Source organism: Mauremys reevesii, linkage group 16 (assembly GCF_016161935.1).
Source record: "Mauremys reevesii isolate NIE-2019 linkage group 16, ASM1616193v1, whole genome shotgun sequence".
Taxonomy (NCBI): domain Eukaryota; kingdom Metazoa; phylum Chordata; order Testudines; family Geoemydidae; genus Mauremys; species Mauremys reevesii.
In genome coordinates, this window is record NC_052638.1 from 20,764,913 (window position 1) to 20,785,466 (window position 20,554).

Sequence of the window (20,554 nt, forward strand, 5' to 3'; positions counted from 1 at the left end):
GTAAAATCTGGACAGGATCATCTGGGTACAGACCAGGGTCAGATTAAGTCATAAGCAGCTTCTGGAGTCACATGATGACATTGGAAACATAGCTTTATTTAAAAAAAATGCTTCTACCTAAGTCTGCAGACAGCCTGAAACAACAGCTGAAAGAGATATGAATTGTACCACTGAGTCCTGTTGTACACAACCTATTTGGTAGTGGTAAAGACTGTATCATTTCTATACTAAGGAAATTCCTCAGCTATTTGATGTAGCAGCTCCTATGGTTTTAATGCATTTCTCTTTCAGTGCATTATTATATTTGTTTACTATCAATTTGTTGGGGGTGGTGGTGAAGGAGAATGGAAGGGATGACAGAAAGAATGGGTAGAGACAGAACCAAAACAAAGGTAACAATACCTAGAGTATATTTTCATTTAGCACGTCTTATATTTCACCTAGATACTTGATGGACATATGCTGGCAATGATACCAGCGGAAGGAAATCCTTCTTTACTATTCCTTAATATTTGGCCTTTGCTTATTTTATTTCAGTTTGGTAAAACTGTACTCATCCAACCTGTTGATTCTTTACTCCATTTCAAAGTAGGCTCAAAACACTTACATAAAGTTATTTTCTTACTCTGAGAGATGAATTTGCTGTTGGATTATGTGATAGTTTGACGTTTACTTATGCACAGGAGGGAGGCAACAAGGGCCTCCCAGGAAAGAAGACACATGCCTCAAATAGTCTGCAGTGTGGTGGGCTGGCATACAGGTGGGGAAGGGGAAATATCTCTAGGGAGAGGCATATCTCTTTCAAATGTGCAGAGACATGCCTCTCTGTACTTGCTGTCCTGTCCCCGCCAGCTACCATTTACCTCACTTGAAAAGGTGCTGGCTCATGTAAAAAGCACCATAATAAACAAGTTATGACAACATTTAGGCCTTCAAGCAGGATCTGTTACCTAAGAGCCAGAAATTCCCTCCCCCTCCTCCTAAATTAGGGGGAAGGCAGCATGAAGCTTCTTCCAGTACAGCTCCATCAGGTTATTGTGTGGAAGTGGAACAGGACAGACAGTTGCATCAATTCAAATCCACTTCCCTCACAGGAGCCACACGCCAGCACAATAAATCAAGTCAAAGTACCTCTATGGTCTTCTCTTCAAGGCCATGTTGCACAGAACATCCTGCTTTTTAGCTCTCCACCTCCTGCATACCCTTCTGGAGGCTTGGCCTTTTCACATTTCCTCCCTAAGCAGTAGGGGAGGTACCAATAGGAACATCTTCACTTCAGGCTTCGCACACTGGGGGAACTCAAGATTTGAATCAACTCCCTCCCCGCAAAAGTTGAGCAAGAGGAGGGCTACTGGATAATTCTTCATCCCTCTTTACAAGGCTAAACTCTGCACATATGCAGACAGATAGCTACCTCAAGTGCCTTCCTTTCCTGGAGCTATTAGCCCCTACACTGCATTCTAGAGCACTCTAATAAGGCAAACACATCTGAAGAGATTCACCTGGGTAGATGGCTGAGCAGCTGGACTTTATGCAAGATTTAAAGAGAGAAACCCCTCATTAAATGCAATCAGGATTCCTTCCCTTCTTAGGGTGGGGGAGACTTCTCTGGCTGAAGCCTCATGGGAGATTACTCTATGCTCCTGTGGGCCAGTGCAACACTATCATAATACCTAATGTTTGCACAAGGTGCCAAAATAATTTTATCATTACTAAGATATTAGGAAGATGTTTCTGAAGCAGTAAGTACAAGCCTAGAGCCAAAAAATGAAATATACTGGACTAAATAATAATCCAATATAATCACCTATAATATGTATCTAGTGACGCATATGAACTGCTTGTATTTTGAAGAATTTGGACTACATCTAGATTCAAACTTTGCAGCACAGACTGACCCATCTTTGTAAAATGCATGTGTAGCAACATCCTATCCAAACTCTCTTTACCTTGGAAAAGCTCAGATAGTTTCAAATCTCATGGTTAAACCCTTTTCTAAATTGTGCTTAATGTGCCAGAATAAGCTAACCCGTTACCCAGAAACTTCCCTAAAATAACAGGTCTTGTTTACCACTTATTCACACATATCACAGGAACTATAGCTTTCAACTTACTAAAACCCTAACATGTGACCCCTTCCTTTAAAATGCATGAGAAAGACACAAAATGTGGGAACACAACCTAAATAATATGGAAGATTAAAAAAATACAGAAGTGATATTGGATTCATTTTTAACATTGCCTAAAGTTTTCTAGAACCTCTGTTCCATGACTCAGCGTTTTTCCTGTTTATTTACTGGGAGATAACACCCAGCCTGGGTGGGGTAAATCTAAACAAATCTCAGGCGAAACTCCAGTAACGCTTATGAAATGCGGACGGAAGCAACCAGGGAACATTTCACATTGAAAAGTAAACGCTTGAGAGACGCATTTATACCTAAACCCGCCCGTTTGTAATGGGCTCTGGGTGTAGCGTGGCAGTTACTCACTACACCTGTAAGGAGGCGCACAGTCCTCGCCTTCCCTCAGCCCAGGGCTGCCTGGAGGCCGGGCCAGGGCGTCTGACCCACCCCCGAAGCGCCCGCAGCTGGGCACCAGCCCCTGCCTTGCTCCGGCGCACAGCACTGACCCGCGAGCCAAGCCGGGGGGAGGGGGAGGGCGCGGCTCTCCGCTAGGGGGCGTGTGCCCGAGGGACGGGCTCCGCAGCCGGGGGAGGAGGGTGGCGTCTCGCGGCGCGGTGACGTCGGGCGTGCGTGGGTGACGTCGTGGCGGCCTCTCTCATTCTGGTCCCGGTCTCGTCCTCGCTGCCGGCCCCGCTGCCCCTCGGCCTGTCCTGCCTGCGCCGCCCCGTCCCCCCGCGATGGCGAACGTGGCCGACACCAAGCTCTACGACATCCTGGGCGTGCCGCCCGGGGCCTCCGACAACGAGCTTAAGAAGGTACCGGGCCGGGCGGGGGAGGCTCCGGGCCGGGCGGGCGCCATCTGGGCAGCCGGGAGGTCACGATGAAGCGGGGAGGCCCCGGGCCGGGCAGCCGCGGGCCTCGGCCGGGATCAGAGCGGGCGGGGGGCCGGGCGGGGTCCAGCCTCTAGGCTAGGCCGCGCCGTGAAGCCGGTTGGGGCCTGACCGCCCGGCCGGCGCTGGGGGAGTGACTAGGCCGCAGGGAGGCCAAGGCATCCTGCCGGAGGGAGAGGGGATCGCCAGGGTCCCCTGCCCTGGAGCAGCCTGCCCCTGTCTCCTTACTTGGGGAGATGCCCAGACCGGTAACTGAGCACCAGGCGGAGCCCCCCCCCCCCCATCTCCTCTTCCTCTGCGAGGCAGGGTCTCCGCGGTGCTCTGTTGGCCGATCCCATCGCCATTCAAGGCTTCAGCTATAAACCCCGCTGAAGTGCAATACGTTCCAGCCAGTACCATCGTCTGACCTACTTCAGCAGCAGCACAGGCGCCGTTAGGGACTTCCTGTCCCATCCCTGTAGCGCTGATCTTTCCCAGGCTGAAAGCACCTGGGGAAAATAAACAAAGAAGTTGAGCAAGAGAGCCTAGAACATTGTCATCTTCATTATCCTGTACTCAGCACTGACATCTAAACATTTATTGGTTACATTTAATGTTGTAGTATACAAGCCACTCCTCCCGCCCCTCTCTTCTCCCCCCCCCCCCAATGGCACCACCCATCACTTAAAAACTACACCAGAGCCTTGGTTAGGTAGCTACTGTTCACTGCCTGTGATCACTTGCAATGATGGGTGGTACTGCTACTGTGAACTATGCATCTCCATGTGATAGACACATTTTGTTTGGAGTGGGTATTGATCATTATGAAACAACAAGGTGGAGGTGTCTTGATGAAAGGAAGCTATGAGCTGATCACAGCCAAATATGATCAGACAGTCTACAGAAAGAAATCTGTTTAGGGTATCCTATTCATTACGTGAATGGAAAACCTGGGAATACAACTGTTTAATACATATAAAAAGCACTTGTTATGTAGCCCAAAGTATAAATTCAACACTGCTTAAAATGTACTTTAGCAGTTAATGGTAAGGTTGCCAACTGTCTCTACCAGTGCCAAGCGTATCATCTCTCATTAATTAGTTTAGACTTAACTGAGTGTCCAAATACTGAGAACATACTTACAAGCTACCCTAATACAACTGAGACAGTGTATGTAGTTACTCTTTTAATCTGGTGTCAAGCCCTTACGCCAAAGCAGAAAAGAAAAGTGAAAGCAAAGCAAAATAGCTTTATCATTATGCTAATGAGATGGCAACACTATCTTCAGTGCTGATTAATTTGTGCTAAGTACTATCTTTTATCTTCTAGGGCTGCAGTAGAATGCTAGTGTAGGCCCAGATCCTGAAAATACTTCTCTGAGTAACTATGCACTTGAGTAATTCCATTCAGCTGAATGGCTCAAACTAGCATGCTAAAAATAGCAGTGTGGCTGTGGTGGCTCCAGCAGAGACTCAGACAAGCCACCTGAGCTCAGACCCAGGAGCTTGGGTGGGCTCAAGAGCCCAAGTAGCTATGTCCACACTAGGTTGGGAGGCTTGCTCCTAGCTGCAGTGTAGACATACCCATAGTGATCTACTAAAGGTTTGTCTAAACAGGAATGTTATACTAATATGAGCTAAGGTATGATTTTATTTTTAAAGAGAATTCTTTCCTGGGTGCTGGCTGGTGAGTCTTGCCCATATGCTCAGGGTTTAGCTGATCGCTGTATTTGGGGTTGGGAAGGAATTTTCCTCCAGGGCAGTTTGGCAGAAGCCCTGGGTGTTTTTTGCCCTCTTCTGCAGCGTCGGGCACGGGTCACTTGCTGGAAGATTCTCTGCACCTTGAAGTCTTATAAACCATGATTTGAGGACTTCAATGGCTCAGACACAGGTTTGATACAGGAGTGGGTGGGTGAGATTCTGTGGCCTGTGTTGTGTAGGAGGTCAGACTAGATGATCATAATGGTCCCTTCTGACCTTAAAGTCTAACCCCTTACATGGACATTCTTCTATGCCAGTATAAAAGTGACTTTTTGATTTTGCTTATATGACATATACCAGAATAAAAGTGTCCATATTGTGAGTTATACTGGCATACTCCATGTTGACAAGGCCTGGGGATTTTGCAGTTGACTTTTTCAGTGTATTCTAGAATATTTTGGTTATAATCAAGGCTCTGTTTTGTTACACTGGCTAAGTTTTACAGTAAGCATTCATATCCCCTCTTTACATGCATGAATGCAGAATATTTCATAATTATGCAGTGAAAAGATGGGTCTATAGTTATAAAGCAGTATCTACTCCTGGGGGATTCTGTGTGCTGGTGCAACCATGGGTGCAGTTGAGGGGATTGTTCCCCTACAAACAGAGGTGAGGCACGGGAGGGGGGACATGGAGTTACATGCCACTGTGCCTCCCCTCCCGCCCAATTTCTGCAAGCAGGGAGCTGCCCAGCTGAAGGAGGCTGTGTATGGGCTCCGCTGACTCTGCAGCTGAACTCTGGGTCCTACTGCTCAGCTAAATGTCACCTCCTAGATCCTAGTGCCAATTGTGCTCCCCTTCTGTGTGCTGGGATCCTTCCTGGTTTTTGTACAACAGTGAGTGCTGGTAGTACAGCTGGATAAAGGGGGGTGGGAGAAAGAGGCAATGGGGAATGAAGGGGGGGTTGAATAGGGCAGAGGGAGGGGAATGTGGGAGTGGGGTGGTGAATAAAAGGGGATAGGAGAATCGCAGTGGGAAGCAAGAGCCCAGCATGCGGCATCCCATTGGCAGCAGCTGGGGCTCCCCCATTAAGCAGGCCCATTGAACCCTCACCCTGACAAACTCTCCACCTGGACCCCTCCAAGCCCCACAGATCCCCACTCCCCCAGCACCTGGACCCCCCTACAACTCCCCCCCAGCCTCATCTCTCCACACCCAGACCCCCGCTGAGCCTCAGCCATCTTCACCTGGATCCCCTGCAGAGTCCCATTGTCCCTGCATCTGGAAACCCCACTCCTCCGCCAAATGAGCCCCTGTGCATCCAGGTTTCCCACTGAACCACCCGTACCCAGATTGCCCCATACAGAAACCTCTCACCCCATACTTGGATCCTGCTGATCTGAGCCTATCCACCCACACCTGGTGCACCTGGCACAGTGGGGCAGGGCCTCAGAGTGTTTCTGTGTCAGGCCCAGCCCTTGCACTGCGTCAGGGTCAAGTGCAACCTCACTGCCGAGTTCTTGTACCGGGGGAAGGTGGGGTCTTCAAGGTGATCTTCCACCTCATTGCAGCCAGTGGCCTGTGCTCTCCACTGCCAGGCTGGAGCCACATTTATTTATTGACAAATAAAATTTGCAGAATTTTAAAATATTGTGCACATAATTTTTAGGTGCAGAATTTTAAATTTTTTGACACAGAATTCCCTCAGAAATATCATTCTAGTCATCCTTGCACAAAAAAGGAAGATGTGTTCTCTACCCCAAGAGCTTTTAGTTTAAATGAAAATAATACAAATATAGTTCAAATGCAGCATTCTCAATAAATAGGTCAGTGAAAATGATGTGGAGATTTTATGTAATACTATACTATAGAAAGGAAAAACCATGTGTAAACCCTTCTCAGCACCCTGCTTTTTCTCGTTCTTCAGAAGTTTAGGTCTCTACTCTCTGAGCAGTTAACTTTTTAAAAACTTCTATTTTTAAAAATAGAACCCCATTGCCAGCTCTGTCTGCATATCTATTCAAGGGACACTATGATAGGACCTTACCACATCAGCCACACCATCAGGGGCTCATTCACCTGCACATCTACCAATGTGATATATGCCATCATGAGCCAGCAATGCCCCTGTGCCATGTACATTGGCCAAACTGGACAGTCTCTACGCACCATGCATCTGATAAAGTGGGTTTTAGCCCACAAAAGCTTATGCCCAGATTATGTCTCTAAGGTGCCACAAGTACTCCTCGTTGTTTATATTAGTAAAGTTTCTTCCCTCTAAATCACAAGTAACTGTTATAACTCATTTGAGACAGTGTAGTGAAAACTTCCCCAACTAAATTCAGCTCCATAACTCTGAAGTGGTAGCAGGAAAATAGGTTATGCTAAGCTGTGTACAAAATATTGTTACTCAGGTACAGCCTTCTTAGAGAACCTGCTTTACTTCCTTGTGCTACTGTTTCAGAACAATAAAGTTAAAATATTAGAGTCTGCATACTTCTGTCCATGTACTTAATTCAAAGTGGTGCTAAATCTTCCTTGAGAAGTATGTAGGGAAGAGAATGAAGAAACTATCAATGTGGATTGATTGGTTGGGTTGGGTGAGAACCTGAGGCAGCCATTTTGTTGATGGACTCCTGAGGGGCATGACAAATCAGGACAGGATTTACATCCAACATGATGATTTAATAACTATGGTATGGAAATCCATACCCTCTAGCTAATGGTAATCCTCACCCCTTGTTCAAATTTAGAAATTACATTTTTATATCAGTAATGAATGCTGTATAACGAATTGGTTGAGTTCAGTTTCAGTGTAACACTAAACCAGAATACAGAAAATCAACAGTTAAATGCTAGTTTTTGTAGTACTTCTGTTACTCTATGCACTGCATTAATGTGCCAAATCCATAAATGGGTAGTTAATATTGAATCAGTAAAATAAAATACCAGGTACTTTCTGTTTTATTGTAGAGGACTCAACTCATTTGTTTATTCTAATGGACATTTGCTTTATGGCTAGATTCTGACCTTGTAATATTTTTACCCGATTATTGACTTAAGTAGGTGCTGGTTGCACACTTACAGGAGACATTTGTATCTTTCTCTGAAGAGTACAGGTTCAGTTAATCAACTTGATTTATTCTGAAACCTGGAATCCATCACAGACTTAATGACTTGTGTTATTTTTTTTTTTTGCCAATTAGGCATACAGAAAGCTGGCCAAGGAATACCACCCTGATAAGAATCCAAATGCAGGAGACAAAGTAAGATTTTTTTAATATTGAAATGTATTTATTTGTATTTCCATTGTATTTAGGGGCATCAAACAAGAGATTCAGGGCCCTGCTATGTTAGGACTTATTCATATATACAGTAACAAAAAGACAGTGACCCAAAGAAATAATAATCTAGGTTGTGGCCAAGGACAAAGTAACATAAAAATGAGTTGTTGTATAGTAAGCAAAAGCCTCCATTCACCACCTGCCTAGCTGGGGTCAGCTGGCAGTGCTTTGAGGCATTGTTGGAGAGGTGAATGTTTAGGAGGGATCTGAAGAGTAAGGCAGCAGTTTTGCAGAGCTTTCTTGGAAGTGTTTTCCACTCATGGAAGAGATGGAAGTGGAGGTGTTTGAAAGAGATATAAACAATGAATTCAGGGGTCACCTTCAAGGTAAAATAGATTAGACGTGCAGGGCTCAGTTAAGTAACCTGTCTTGAGAGATTGAAAAAAGATGTTTCAGTGATGTCTCAAATGAGTTCGGTTAACATGACAGAAAAGTCTTTTTAACACTTAAGAATACGAACATATCTGGAGCCATGTTAGTTGACTGTGTAGACTACAACAGGTTATTGTTGTTTTAACAACTGTTGAGGGTACTTCAGTTGTTAAGCTAACATGATTAAAATACCCATTTTGTACATCAAGACAGGACCTTAGACCTTGTCTAGATGACAACTTTAAGAGTAACATTAATACTTAGTTAATGTTAATGTTAGCTAATGTGGTAATCACACATACTTAAATCCCAGTCTTGACAAGGCCTTGGGGGTAAAGTTAAGAAGCTTGTACTTGGGCATTGAAGGAGAAATCAGTAGAGATGTCAAGAGGATGATGCATTCATCCTTCATGGTAAAACAGAAGAAAAGAGTTGGATTCATACAAGCACAGCCAAATCTACCTATTCTAAAGGTCAAAATTTAGACTGCAATGGAACTTCTGATGTGGAAGAGTATTTAAGGTTTTACACTCCCTCATGCATAAAAGGATAAAGTGGGACTATAAATCAGATGCTAGTTTTTCCTTTGTGACAATCTTCCAAGTAAATCTGTTTTTATAAATGTAAAAGTAACTTACAGGCTTTTTTTCCTGACTTCTTTTTCAGTTCAAAGAAATAAGCTTTGCCTATGAAGTTCTGTCAAATCCTGAGAAACGCGAGTTATATGATCGATATGGAGAACAGGGCCTTCGAGAAGGTAGTGGTGGAAGTGGTGGAATGGACGATATTTTCTCCCACATTTTTGGTGGTGGATTGTTCAGTTTCATGGGTAATCAGAGTAGAAGTCGCAATGGTAGAAGAAGAGGAGAAGATATGATGCATCCACTTAAGTGAGTATCTTGATACTGTGATTCTTCTAACTTAAGTTTCCAAAAAGATATGGAGAAGGTGAACCTGGTCTGATAATCATTGATGCTCTAGTGGGCATCAGTGCATTCAAAAGGTCTCTACTGTTTCCAACTCAAATTCATTGAAAGCATTACTTCTAGATTTCAGCAAAAAAGAAACCGATCTTCCTGCATTACAAGTTTGCCTTTGGTAATAGTGTTTTAAAAGAATAATATATGTGGTTGGAACTTCAAGTCTTACGGTCCATATCTTATTAGTCAGTATATAAACTCTGCTTCTTTTTATAAATATTTAAATCTTGCCTATTCTTGACTGATTTGCACAAATGACTGTCCTAAAGTTGTTTAGTGGGATATGTTAGCCTTCCAGCTTCCTAGTAATCTGGTGATATGTATTCACTATCTAACCCAAGGGTCTCGAACAGCCCACGGAGTTATTTGCTGTGGCCTGCCAAGCTCCCTGCGCCCCTCTTCTCCCCCCCCCATCCACGCTCCCAGAGTTATTTCCTGCAGCTGCCAAGCTTCCCTCCCCCCGCACTGCATCCCCACTCCTTTGCCCACCTCCAGGTGCTTTCCAGGGGGGGGGAGTGGGGAGCTGTGTGCTCAGGGGAGGAGGCGGGGCAGGGGCGTGGATTTTTAATATCCCCGCTCATCTTCATAAGCCTACACCTTATTTTCACTGCTGTTTTCTGCAGGCTGAGCAGCTTCTTCGTGACCCCCACCGATGCTGTACTGTGGGCTAAGCCACTCCTCACATTAAGTGCTTAGTGTAATACATCTGTTTTGCATGCCAGCTACTTTGTCTAGCAACTAGTACTGTACAAACAAACTATAAATTAGCTTTTGAATTCTCATAACTCTTTTTAGTTGTTTCTTTCTAAACATTGACACCAGAAGCAGTGTTTTGCAGCTCAAAATAAACTGAGTTGCATTTATTACTGAATGATTTCTGAAGTCTCTGGAAATATGCAAAATTCTGAACTAAATGTTGTTAGACAACTACTTTTAAGTGGATTGACTGTACTGATAAGAATCAAATGGTTTTAATTTTTTTTCTCGTGCTTTAGATACCTTGTAATCCAACGTTAGCAAATCTGACTGCTAAAGTGGTCATGGGAACATAATATATCAACACAAACACAAACAACACAATGGAAATGAATAAGACAAAATTAAACTCCTAGTGTGAATTCTTAAGGAAAATATTAAACTATAACTATTATCCAGAACTGCCAGGAATTGTCTTGCTTGTGTTAACCCATCTGAGACTTGTTTTAGATCTCCTTTAAACCCTTCTTAATTCTTCAGGCGACTAGGCTAATTTGTTTCCTGTTGGCCTCTACTAGAGTGCAAACCTCAGCTCTGGCTTCTGACTATTCTAAAGCTTTTCCTTGAAGTATGTACATTTACAGTGGCATGGTTTCTAATGGGATTTCATCAGATGTGAAACTGTTCTGCAAAGTCTGGCTTAAAATCCTGAAAGATAGGGTTCTGTGTTTTTAATGTAGCCTTTGTTACAGTGTCAGCGTACAGAGTTTTACTTGCTCAAAAACTTACTGTTTAATGTCTCTTCTACATATGGCTGGGTTTTTGGCTTTGTTTTCAGAAGTATTTGTAGACAAGGCTGAAGGTCGCTGTGATTTTAGTTTTACCATAAATTGTCTTAGACAGTAGCTTGTACCTAAGCTAGACTATTAAAATGACTTTTTCCCGAGGTGATTAGAATGCTAATACTGGAGAACTTTATTTTCTAGAGTGTCTTTAGAAGATCTATATAATGGAAAAACAACCAAACTACAGCTTAGCAAGAATGTCCTTTGTAGTTCATGTAATGGGTAAGTTTTATATTTTTCATTAACAGTGCTAGAACTTCTTGGCTGCTTTTGCTCTTAAATGTGTTAAACTGTTAATTCAAATTTGTATATAGCATGAAGTGTAGTAGTTCTTCATGTGTAAGCTAGGAACAGGTTCAAGTATTGAAGCATGGAGATACCAAAATCTAACCTATAATGCAATTAATAGTGCTCTTTGTAAAATCTTGAAAAAACATCCTCTGTATCTTAGTGATAGATTAGCCTAATTGCAACTGACATTGCTGCATCAGTGCAATTGACGGTGTAAAACTTAAGTGTAATATTTATTTTCCATATGTTCTCAATTATAATCTAACTGACACTTTCCAATTTAGTCAGGGTGGAAAGTCTGGAGCTGTTCAGAAGTGTAGTGCTTGCCGAGGTAGAGGTGTACGTATCATGATCAGACAGCTGGCTCCTGGGATGGTTCAGCAGATGCAGTCTGTGTGCTCTGATTGCAATGGAGAAGGTAGGCCAACTGTTTCCTGTGCTTTTAAAAATGTTTAATGTGGTTAGAATCTAGGTTCAGTTGTAAATTGTCATATCTCATCTGGAGAATTTCTGAATTAGATGCATTACATGCATCCGACGAAGTGCTCCATGAAAAGCTCATGCTCCAATACGTCTGTTAGTCTATAAGGTACCACAGGACTCTTTGCTGCTTTTACTGAATTAGATTGTAATTAGTGAAGTTTGACTTTAGTCTGTAAAAGATATTTCTTCATGTATTGGAACAGGAACACAATTTGGCAAAGTTTGTAGTCTGGTTAGGGGAGGATTGGAACCTGAATAGCAGGTGCTATCTTGCTGTCTGGTGCTAGCACTATAAAAACTATTTACTCTTATGGGATAAATTTAACTTAGCATCAGGATAGATTGATTTAAATCAAAGCATTTTAGAGTAATGTTTTGCATTTGTTCATTTGAGTTATTTTCCTAAAGAAAAGATGATTGTCATTTATTTATAACCATTGAAATACATTGATTAGCAACTATATATATATCTCCTTCCCACTAAATTGGGTGCTGCTTCTTGTTAACCAGGGGATGCACTATATCTATACACTGAAGCAATTAGGAAGCTTAACTTGAATTCAAATTTCTAATTTTTATGTTAGAAAATGGTGAATGATTCATTTCTTATTTACTAGACTAATTTTTTCTTTGTATTTTTAGTCAGTCTCTGAATGGAAATTTGAATTCAATTAAATGCACTAAATGGCGTTATTAAATAAAACTACCTTCAGTGTGCTGGAAATATAACAAAAAAGTTAATGGAAGCAGTTTTGCATTTACATTTATTAAACAAAGGAAGTATTATCTGTAGTTAATAATTGAATTTATTATTTCTGGGGTCATGTCCTTCAATATTTTAGAACTAGTAGATCTCATCCTCTTTCACCTAGTTTTATTCAAAGTTTGGAAGAGAGGGGAAAAAAAAGCTTTCCTTCAAACTAGGCACCAAACATACTGCTTGATATTTTTTTATTTTAAATTATAATGATTTTAGTAAATTTCATCTCAAATTTAGTTTTAAATAGATTAAATTAAATACGGATTTATTTTTTAACAAAGTTCTGTAAATATTCATTGATTTTTTTGTATCCACTCTTCTGTGTTCCAAAATATTATCAATTTATTTCTCTTTCAAAAACAAATGTTAAAATTGACATACAACTTAGTGTTCTTAACTTTTTGAAAGATGGAAATAATAGTGTTACATTCTATATTCCTTTTGCTGATTTGGGCACATATGTGGTAGTGAATTAAACATCCTCTTCCAGGCATATATTTCCTGGATCTTTCTTAATTTACGCAACACCACTAATTTGTCTGAAATCATGTGCTTGTACTACTTATGAGGTAATAGCTGAAAATGCTGAGCTGCAATAAAAATTTAGTTTTTAGCCTGTTCTATAACCAGTCAAACTTTTTACTAAAGAATTGAAAGACTCTGTGATTTCCTGTTTTTAGCTATTTTGTTACTTTGCCTGATTTAATGTAAATGCATAGTTCCAGTAGGACTGGACACATCTGCTGCATTGTAATGTTCTGTACACTTGTTTCTCATAGGAGTATGGCTTTAATTTCTGAGTAGCTAAATATCTGAACATAACAATTGCTTCTGCTTGCAGTACTTAAATAGAAGAAGCAATAGGCACTGTACCGGCAACTGAAGTGATGGGCTAGTACAGGATATTTTTCTTAGAATGTTCTGGTTATTCTGGTCTACTATAATGAAGGAAATTCCATATTAAATATCTGACCTTTAAAAGTATATCCAAATAGGCTAGAAAACAAAAAAGCTAGTAAGAAGTATTGGATATTTTTTGGATAACCACCGTGCAGTCTTCTAGAAGGCAATTCTCCTGCTAAAGGTGAAAGGCAAAGCACAACTGTTTGTTCTTTACTGATGGTCAAGGTGTAAAAAATGCTTTAAAAGTGAACATATACACTAAGAATGTCAGGTCCTCTTTGCAGGAGAACCTGAATGGTGGTGTCACACTAAGCTATAACCTGACCTGCTGCTTTTTCTCTCTCCTCTCCCTCGTGTCCCTGTCTGCCCCCCCCCCCCCCTTTACGTCTACGCTTACAGTGATGTCTCACCATCTGTACAAGTATAAATAGCAGTGTAGATGGTGAGAGACAGCTTAGGTGAGTAGAGTGCCCTACATACCTGAACTGCCAGAGGTCAATACCCTACACTGCTCTCTACACACCCAAGCAGTGCCTCCCACTTTTACGCTGCTATTTTTAGCTGTGTAGTTTCCTCCTGCCAGAGCCTTTCCCTACAGTCTGAAACTCAGCCTCCACACCCCAGAAAGGAGAACTGCACCTTGGTTTCAGTTTTGTCCCATTACCATTAGGTTTCTCAAAGATTTTTCATAGGTTCCCTATGCAAAATGAGGAAAGGAGGAACCTGACTCCTTATAACTTTTTGTTTAGAGGTGGAGGGGGTCTGTTTTTATACATGAAGAGCAATAAAAGCCACAGGCAAAGCTTATTTTGCCTTGCAGGTTTCCTTTAAATGCTCATGCTGTTTGGAATTGGAAGTCATGGTTCTTGTTCCATCTGAGTTCTGACTCATCTTCCACCCCACAAAATGATTTTGAAGATCTCATGCCTCTTAGTGCCTTTTGGGTCTTTTGCTTCTCATTAGGAAAGCATTAGATTAGTTTTCCCCTTGTGGGGCACATTAACACTGAAAGAAAAATTTTTCCAAGGTGATTTGAGATTGGAGAATGTGCCCAAGAGAACCAATGTACGGTAAAAGAAGTGGTACTGTATCCTCAAATAAGGAAGAAAAATATTCTTAGATTTTTCAATCCTTCTTTCTCTAGGTGAAGTTATTAATGAAAAAGACCGTTGTAAAAAATGTGAAGGGAAGAAGGTGATCAAAGAAGTAAAGATTCTTGAAGTCCATGTAGATAAAGGCATGAAACATGGGCAGAGGATTACATTTACTGGAGAAGCAGATCAGGCCCCAGGAGTGGAACCAGGAGATATTGTCCTCCTGCTCCAAGAAAAGGAGAATGAGGTAACTTGTGACTTAATAGGTGAAGTAAAGTTGGTGGGTTTTTATATTCCTTAGAAATATTTAACTGTAGGATTGAGTACAGACACTTACACAGTTACCTAGATTACTTTAAACAAACAATTGAGGGAGAGAAACTGAACTTACACATACATGATTCGTTCCTAGTGGTAACTGCTATAATTCTGAGCTAGAAGGTTCTGTCTATAGACATGCAGAGGAGCACACCAAGCATCCCGCTCTCTCAATATGGTCATAAAAAGTTACTCTCCTAACTGAAGCAGGGTTACCCTTGGAAGACTTACCACTACGAATGTCCTATCCTTGTTGTTGTGCACCTGCTTCAACCCTGGCATGCAGTAAGTAAAGCCGAGTATAAAGCCAGCTGTTTTTTTTTTTTCTTCAAAGGCTGTCAAATGAAAACGGGGAATCTCCCTCAATCTTCACTTACTGTAAACTGGTCTCTGCTTCTGTTAACCTACGAAGTGTGACAAATGGGTTTGGAAATACTAACCCAGATAAGTAGCATGGTCATGCTGATATTGCACTCATCATAGGACCCCTCTTTTCTACCCAAACTGTTGACCTGCATTTGGCTAATTGCATTTTTATTCTGTCTTGGCACATCTATATTTCTACACAGTATGTACTTTGGAGAATATTGGTTTTCATACATTTGAACTAAGTACTATAAAACTTATTCTGACACAGTACACTCTGCTAAATTGCTGCAATATGTTATTTAAGGAAAGTTGCAGTATACAGTAAAGTCCAGGAGAATGTTTCCATGCTTTAATGTGGTAACTATTTTTGGCAAAGTTCAGCACATTAGGTAAAGTAACATAAATGATGGTTCAGTATTATGAAAACAGCATGTAAAACTATTGTGTGAAATTGTGGGGCGCAAGCTGTTCATTTTCTGGTGTTCCATAAACAAAATAAACGTGAATTTAAGTTCATACATATTGCATTGATCAAATTCTAGTCATTGTCCGTCAGGAAAGCTTTGAATTAAAAACTGAAGTAATACAAGTATCTGAAAAATCTTGAAAATAATTCATGCTCGAGTAGCACTCCAACACCAAAGCACTTGACCCAGCCTCTCCTACAGCTGTCTGTCTGGTTTCCCCGTGTGCTCAGTAGCAACTTTGTGCTCCTCCCTACTTCTTGGCTGTGATTGGGTGAAGGGAAAGGAAAGCTACTAGGATAAGCAATGTGACTTCAAGTGTCAGGTACTAGTAGCACTAATGACAGGTCAGATATTCCAGGATTTGAAGCAGAGGCCTTCTGAGTCTTGGTCTTTTGATCTAGCTATGTCTGCTGCTGTACTGTCTTGTACAGTAAAACATATTGTGGCTTTCTCCTTTTTGCTATGACCATGTTTACTAGTAACGCTTAGCTCAGTCCTCGGTTGCTTTTTAATAAGCACATTGCAGTTCATGAATATGTGGACAAAAGATTGCTAGCATAATTGTTAGTATGGTGGTGAAATGGTGATATTGTAAGGTGTTTGTTTATATGAGCTTGAGAGGAACCTAAAGTAGGGGTTCTCAAACTTTTTAACAACCCAAGGACCTCCATTTTGATTTTAAAATCTTTCGCACACCGCAGACACCACTGAACAGCTGTTCCCCAGCATGCAGGAGGCACTGGGAGGGAGGGGAAGGAGTTGATCAGTGGGGCCAGTGGCCCTGGACATGATTCTGCCCCCTCCCCTGAGTGTGCTCTGTCCCTCCTCTCTCCCAGTGCCTCCTGCACACTGGGGAACAGCTGTCCTGCAGTGTGCTGGGGGAGGAGTTGATCAGTAGGACTGTGGGCCCTGGACATGATTCAACCCCCTCCCCTGAGCCCTGTCCCTGCTTCTCCCCCTCCTTCCCAGCACTTCCTGCATGTCGGGGAACAGCTGTTCCTGGGTGTGCAGGAAGAACTGGGGAGGGGGGAGAAGTTGATCAGTGGGGCCCACAGCCTTAGACTTGATTCCGCCTGCTTCTCCCCCTCCCTCCTAGTGCCTCCTGCAGGTTGCTGAACAGCTGTTCCCCGGCATGCAGGAGGTGCTGGGAGGAAATGAGGGAAGGAGATGGGGGAATTGATCAGCAGGGCCTGTGGACCTCCTGGAGTACCCTCGCAGACCCCAGTTTGAGAAATGCTGACTAAAGTATTAAATCATTTTGGTACCATAGTTTCAGTGTACTGAAAAGCTTGAGAAAAGGTGAATTTTGAGGCCTGAATAGCTCAACTGTGGTACTGAAAAATGCTTCTCAGTCACTTGGGTGACTTCTTCCAAGATGGGAGAAACTAAGACATTGGCAGGTTCGTAAATTTGGGTTTAGAAGCTGAGAAAATGACTTTTACCTGAATGTGTTTGAGTCTGTAGGTAGCATGAAACTACTAAAATTGTCATGGTTGATATGCCAGCTGAGACTAAAATATATCTCCTGGTTCCAAAAACTACTTGCTCTTGGGGAGAAACTCTGCTGTCTTCTCACAAAGGTCAGCATAAAACTGTTGCAGTATTTTATTTTCAAGGACAGACATTAATGCTGAAGAAAAACTTTCCAGCAAGTCTTTTCTTGCTGCGCAAGAAAGGATAACTTGGAGGATGATGTCATGAACCAAGTTTTATATGCTGTTACACTAAATATCTGTATGTTGTGAGCAAGCAAGTAGTGAACAACTTCAGGTATCTCTAATAGAGGTGCGAAGGGGAAAAGGAGCAACCTTTCTGGATTCATGCCAATGGGCCAACAATCTTTCATTCACTTCACACTTCTGTAAATGCCTCATTACAGATCAGTTAAAGCAGCTGTGATCTTGCTTGACTACATAGATGACCATTAAAACAACTATACACAACTGGTTTGGGCTTAGTCCTGAGGACTTGGAACAACACTCCTATTTCATGTATACCACATGACTAAGACACTTCCAGTTTGTCTATTGCACTGAAGATACTTCTGAAAGACTTCATGCTAAAGTTAACTGAATGCTTTATAAGGGCTGCAGCACTTTAGCAGTGAGTCTGAAGTACTACTCTAGTAAAATAGCTTAAAGCCTTTAATTGTATGTGGACTGTCTTTTTGCCCCTCCCCCCCTTTTTTAAATCTGAAAATAGTGGCATGATCAACAGCTAGCTTTTTTATGAACATTCTGAGGCTAAGTGAAATAGTCTTTAAATATATAATTTTGTTACCTGGTCTCCATTGTGTTGTGATTTTTGTCTTTGGATTGGAAGATCTTTGGGTCAGGGAAAGACTCAGTCTGTTGTACAGTCACACAGCATTTTACAACTCTAATTTGTTTCTAATGAATATGGAACCAGAGTCACAGAAATATATACTATTGCATATTGCACAACATGCAACTCTTAGGACCTGCTTAATTGTGGAAAGCTATAACTGGTGTTGATCTGGAGTTTGATCCTTACGTGAGTGCTAACTTTCGAAGGCAGCAATTTTATAACTTATGGATTTTATTACTGCAGGATTATATTAAGAGACACTTCATTGTTCCCAAGGACTTCTGTAAGTAGAACTAAATAAAGAGTATCTTTGCCTTTTGGGGATAGAACAAGAGTGAATTGTTGGGGAAACCAGGGTGTGTGGGTTGGTGGAGATCTGGCAGTAATAAGTATTAGAATGCAGATGATGATGATTGTCTCATTCGTAGGTGTTCCAGAGGGAAGGAAATGACTTGCATATGACACACAAGATCGGACTTGTTGAAGCATTGTGTGGATTTCAGTTCACATTCAAACACCTGGATGGACGTCAGATTGTGGTGAAATATCCTCCTGGAAAAGTAATTGAACCAGGTAAACCTTGATTTGATATAAGAATTTATCTAGATACACGTGTGGTTGTACTATTTGAAATGTTGTATCATATTATTCTCATGCTCTTGCAACTTGTAGCCGTTGTCATAGAAATGCAGAGACGTTACTTTTGTCAGACAGAAAGCTGGTACAGTTTCCTTTAAACTGATTAATCTTTTTCTGCCTTTAATTATAGGTTGTGTTCGTGTAGTTCGAGGTGAAGGAATGCCACAATATCGCAATCCCTTTGAAAAAGGAGATCTTTACATAAAGTTTGATGTGCAGTTTCCTGAAAATAACTGGATTAGCCCAGAAAAGCTCTCAGTAAGTATTCTGTCAGTTTGATCAAAAATGTGTTTTTGAGATGTGGTGTCTTAAGGGCTCATTATATGGTGCCCCTTGCACTTTCTGTCCAGTAGTTATATTTGGATTTGAGTACAGCCAAATTGTTCTTTCAATGTAATTTACAATGCACCGGTGATTTTAAAAACCTTCCATTGAAGTTGGTTAGTTTACGTGAAAAACCACAGGAGGGTTGGTGTTCTGGGGGGCGGGTGTAATATAAAAGCATTTGAAAACTCGATATAGTAGCTGTTACTAGACCAGAGGACAAATGACAGAAGGTGGCTGCTGTTTTGATTTCTGACTCATCAGTTTTTGCTGACTATGGCTTTGTCTACATGAGACAGTTGTAACAGTTAAAAGGACTGATTTTAACCAATGCAAATTGGTGCAAACACCTGCTGAATCTTAAGATTGCTAATCCATGTATGATAAATTATGTAAGACATTCTTAACCTAACATGAAGGTCCCCACAGGGGCTTGCACTTGTTTTTTAAAAAAAAAGCCTTTTGGTTAAACTGGTGCAACTTAATCATGTAACAGATGGCCTAAGAATGAAGGGGAGATGTGTGCCAAATATTGACACCTCTGCTTTCTGATACACCACTAACTATATTCCTTTTATTGGCAGGAACTTGAAGATCTTCTGCCATCTAGACCAGAAGTTCCCACTGTGATTGGTGATACAGAAGAGGTAGATCTCCAGGAATTTGATAACACTCGTGGATCAGGTGGTGGTCAGAGACGTGAAGCCTACAATGATAGTTCTGATGAAGAAAGCACTCATCATGGACCTGGGGTACAGTGTGCCCATCAGTAAACATTTGTCTAAAATGTTGCACAAGGATTTTCTTTCAAGTTTTGCCTGACTTGTTTTCAGCAATCCAGTTGGATTGTATAAACAATCCAGATGAACCGATGGACATCTATTGCTGTATGTGTAACCTTTAAATTGGTCTATAGTATCTACAGAGTGTATAATTTAAACTAACCACAAAGCTTACATCTTCATTTTGACTGTTCTGTAGCAGAATAAAGCACTTGAAAGGAAGACGAGACTCCTTTTCACATGGGTTTTAAGTTTGTCCTCGTATCTGTGCTTGATTTTTACCAGTTGTGTAGATTTTAAGTTTCATATTTTAAATTCAAATTCTACATTGTAAAGTTTGTGTACAACTTGTCCTGAGGCTTGGTATTTGGCTGCACCTGCGTAAGCTGCTACAAATAGAATAAAGAATTTCATAGCCTGTATCTATCATTTTAGATGCATGGTACATAAATGGGCTTTACACATAATGGGTTTAGAGCTGACTGGGAACAACGGAAGACTAAATTAGAAGTGGTTGTAAGAGTTTTTTACCATCTTGTGAGGTTTCTGAAAGTAAATAAAAGCAGTTGGTGTATAATATACTCCCTTCCCCTTGTCACACTTTTATTTATCTAAAAGGATACACTAAACTAACCAATTAGAATAAAGTTCCTTTGTATGTATTTTACTGTACTGCCTCGGAGTCTGAGTACAATGGCATCCTTGTACTTGACCATGTCCTGTACAACCTTCATCCCTGCCCCACAGAGTTCACAATCAAGTGAAAAACCATTTCAGTGTTGAAGTACCTCTACCTGCATGCAGCTTTCCTTATTAATCAAAGTATTTTTTAATTTATTAACATAAGAACTGGTTGGCCTGCACACA

At 41.5% G+C, this 20,554-nt stretch overlaps 1 protein-coding gene and 1 long non-coding RNA gene across 5 annotated transcripts in view; one reads left to right on the plus strand and one right to left on the minus strand.

Moving 5' to 3' along the window:
* The window catches only part of LOC120384274, a 93,604-nt gene extending 90,905 nt beyond the window's left edge, over window positions 1–2,699 (minus strand). Inside the window, exons 1-2 of one of the 4 annotated variants that reach the window (XR_005588725.1) lie at window positions 2,630–2,699; window positions 1,132–1,236 (exon numbers count right to left, since the gene is read on the minus strand). This is a non-coding gene — a long non-coding RNA (uncharacterized LOC120384274). The other 3 variants (XR_005588724.1, XR_005588726.1, XR_005588723.1) reach the window with 3 other exon arrangements.
* Window positions 2,700–2,729: 30 nt separating this feature from the next.
* DNAJA2 (DnaJ heat shock protein family (Hsp40) member A2) lies at window positions 2,730–20,109 on the plus strand. The gene is made up of 9 exons (XM_039502712.1): window positions 2,730–2,938; window positions 7,899–7,958; window positions 9,075–9,298; window positions 11,071–11,151; window positions 11,505–11,638; window positions 14,511–14,707; window positions 18,371–18,515; window positions 18,712–18,839; window positions 19,490–20,109. The coding sequence occupies exons 1-9, from the start codon at window positions 2,861–2,863 to the stop codon at window positions 19,676–19,678; spliced, it is 1,236 nt and encodes a 411-aa protein (XP_039358646.1). The 5' UTR covers window positions 2,730–2,860; the 3' UTR covers window positions 19,679–20,109.
* The last annotated feature ends 445 nt before the right edge of the window (window positions 20,110–20,554 follow it).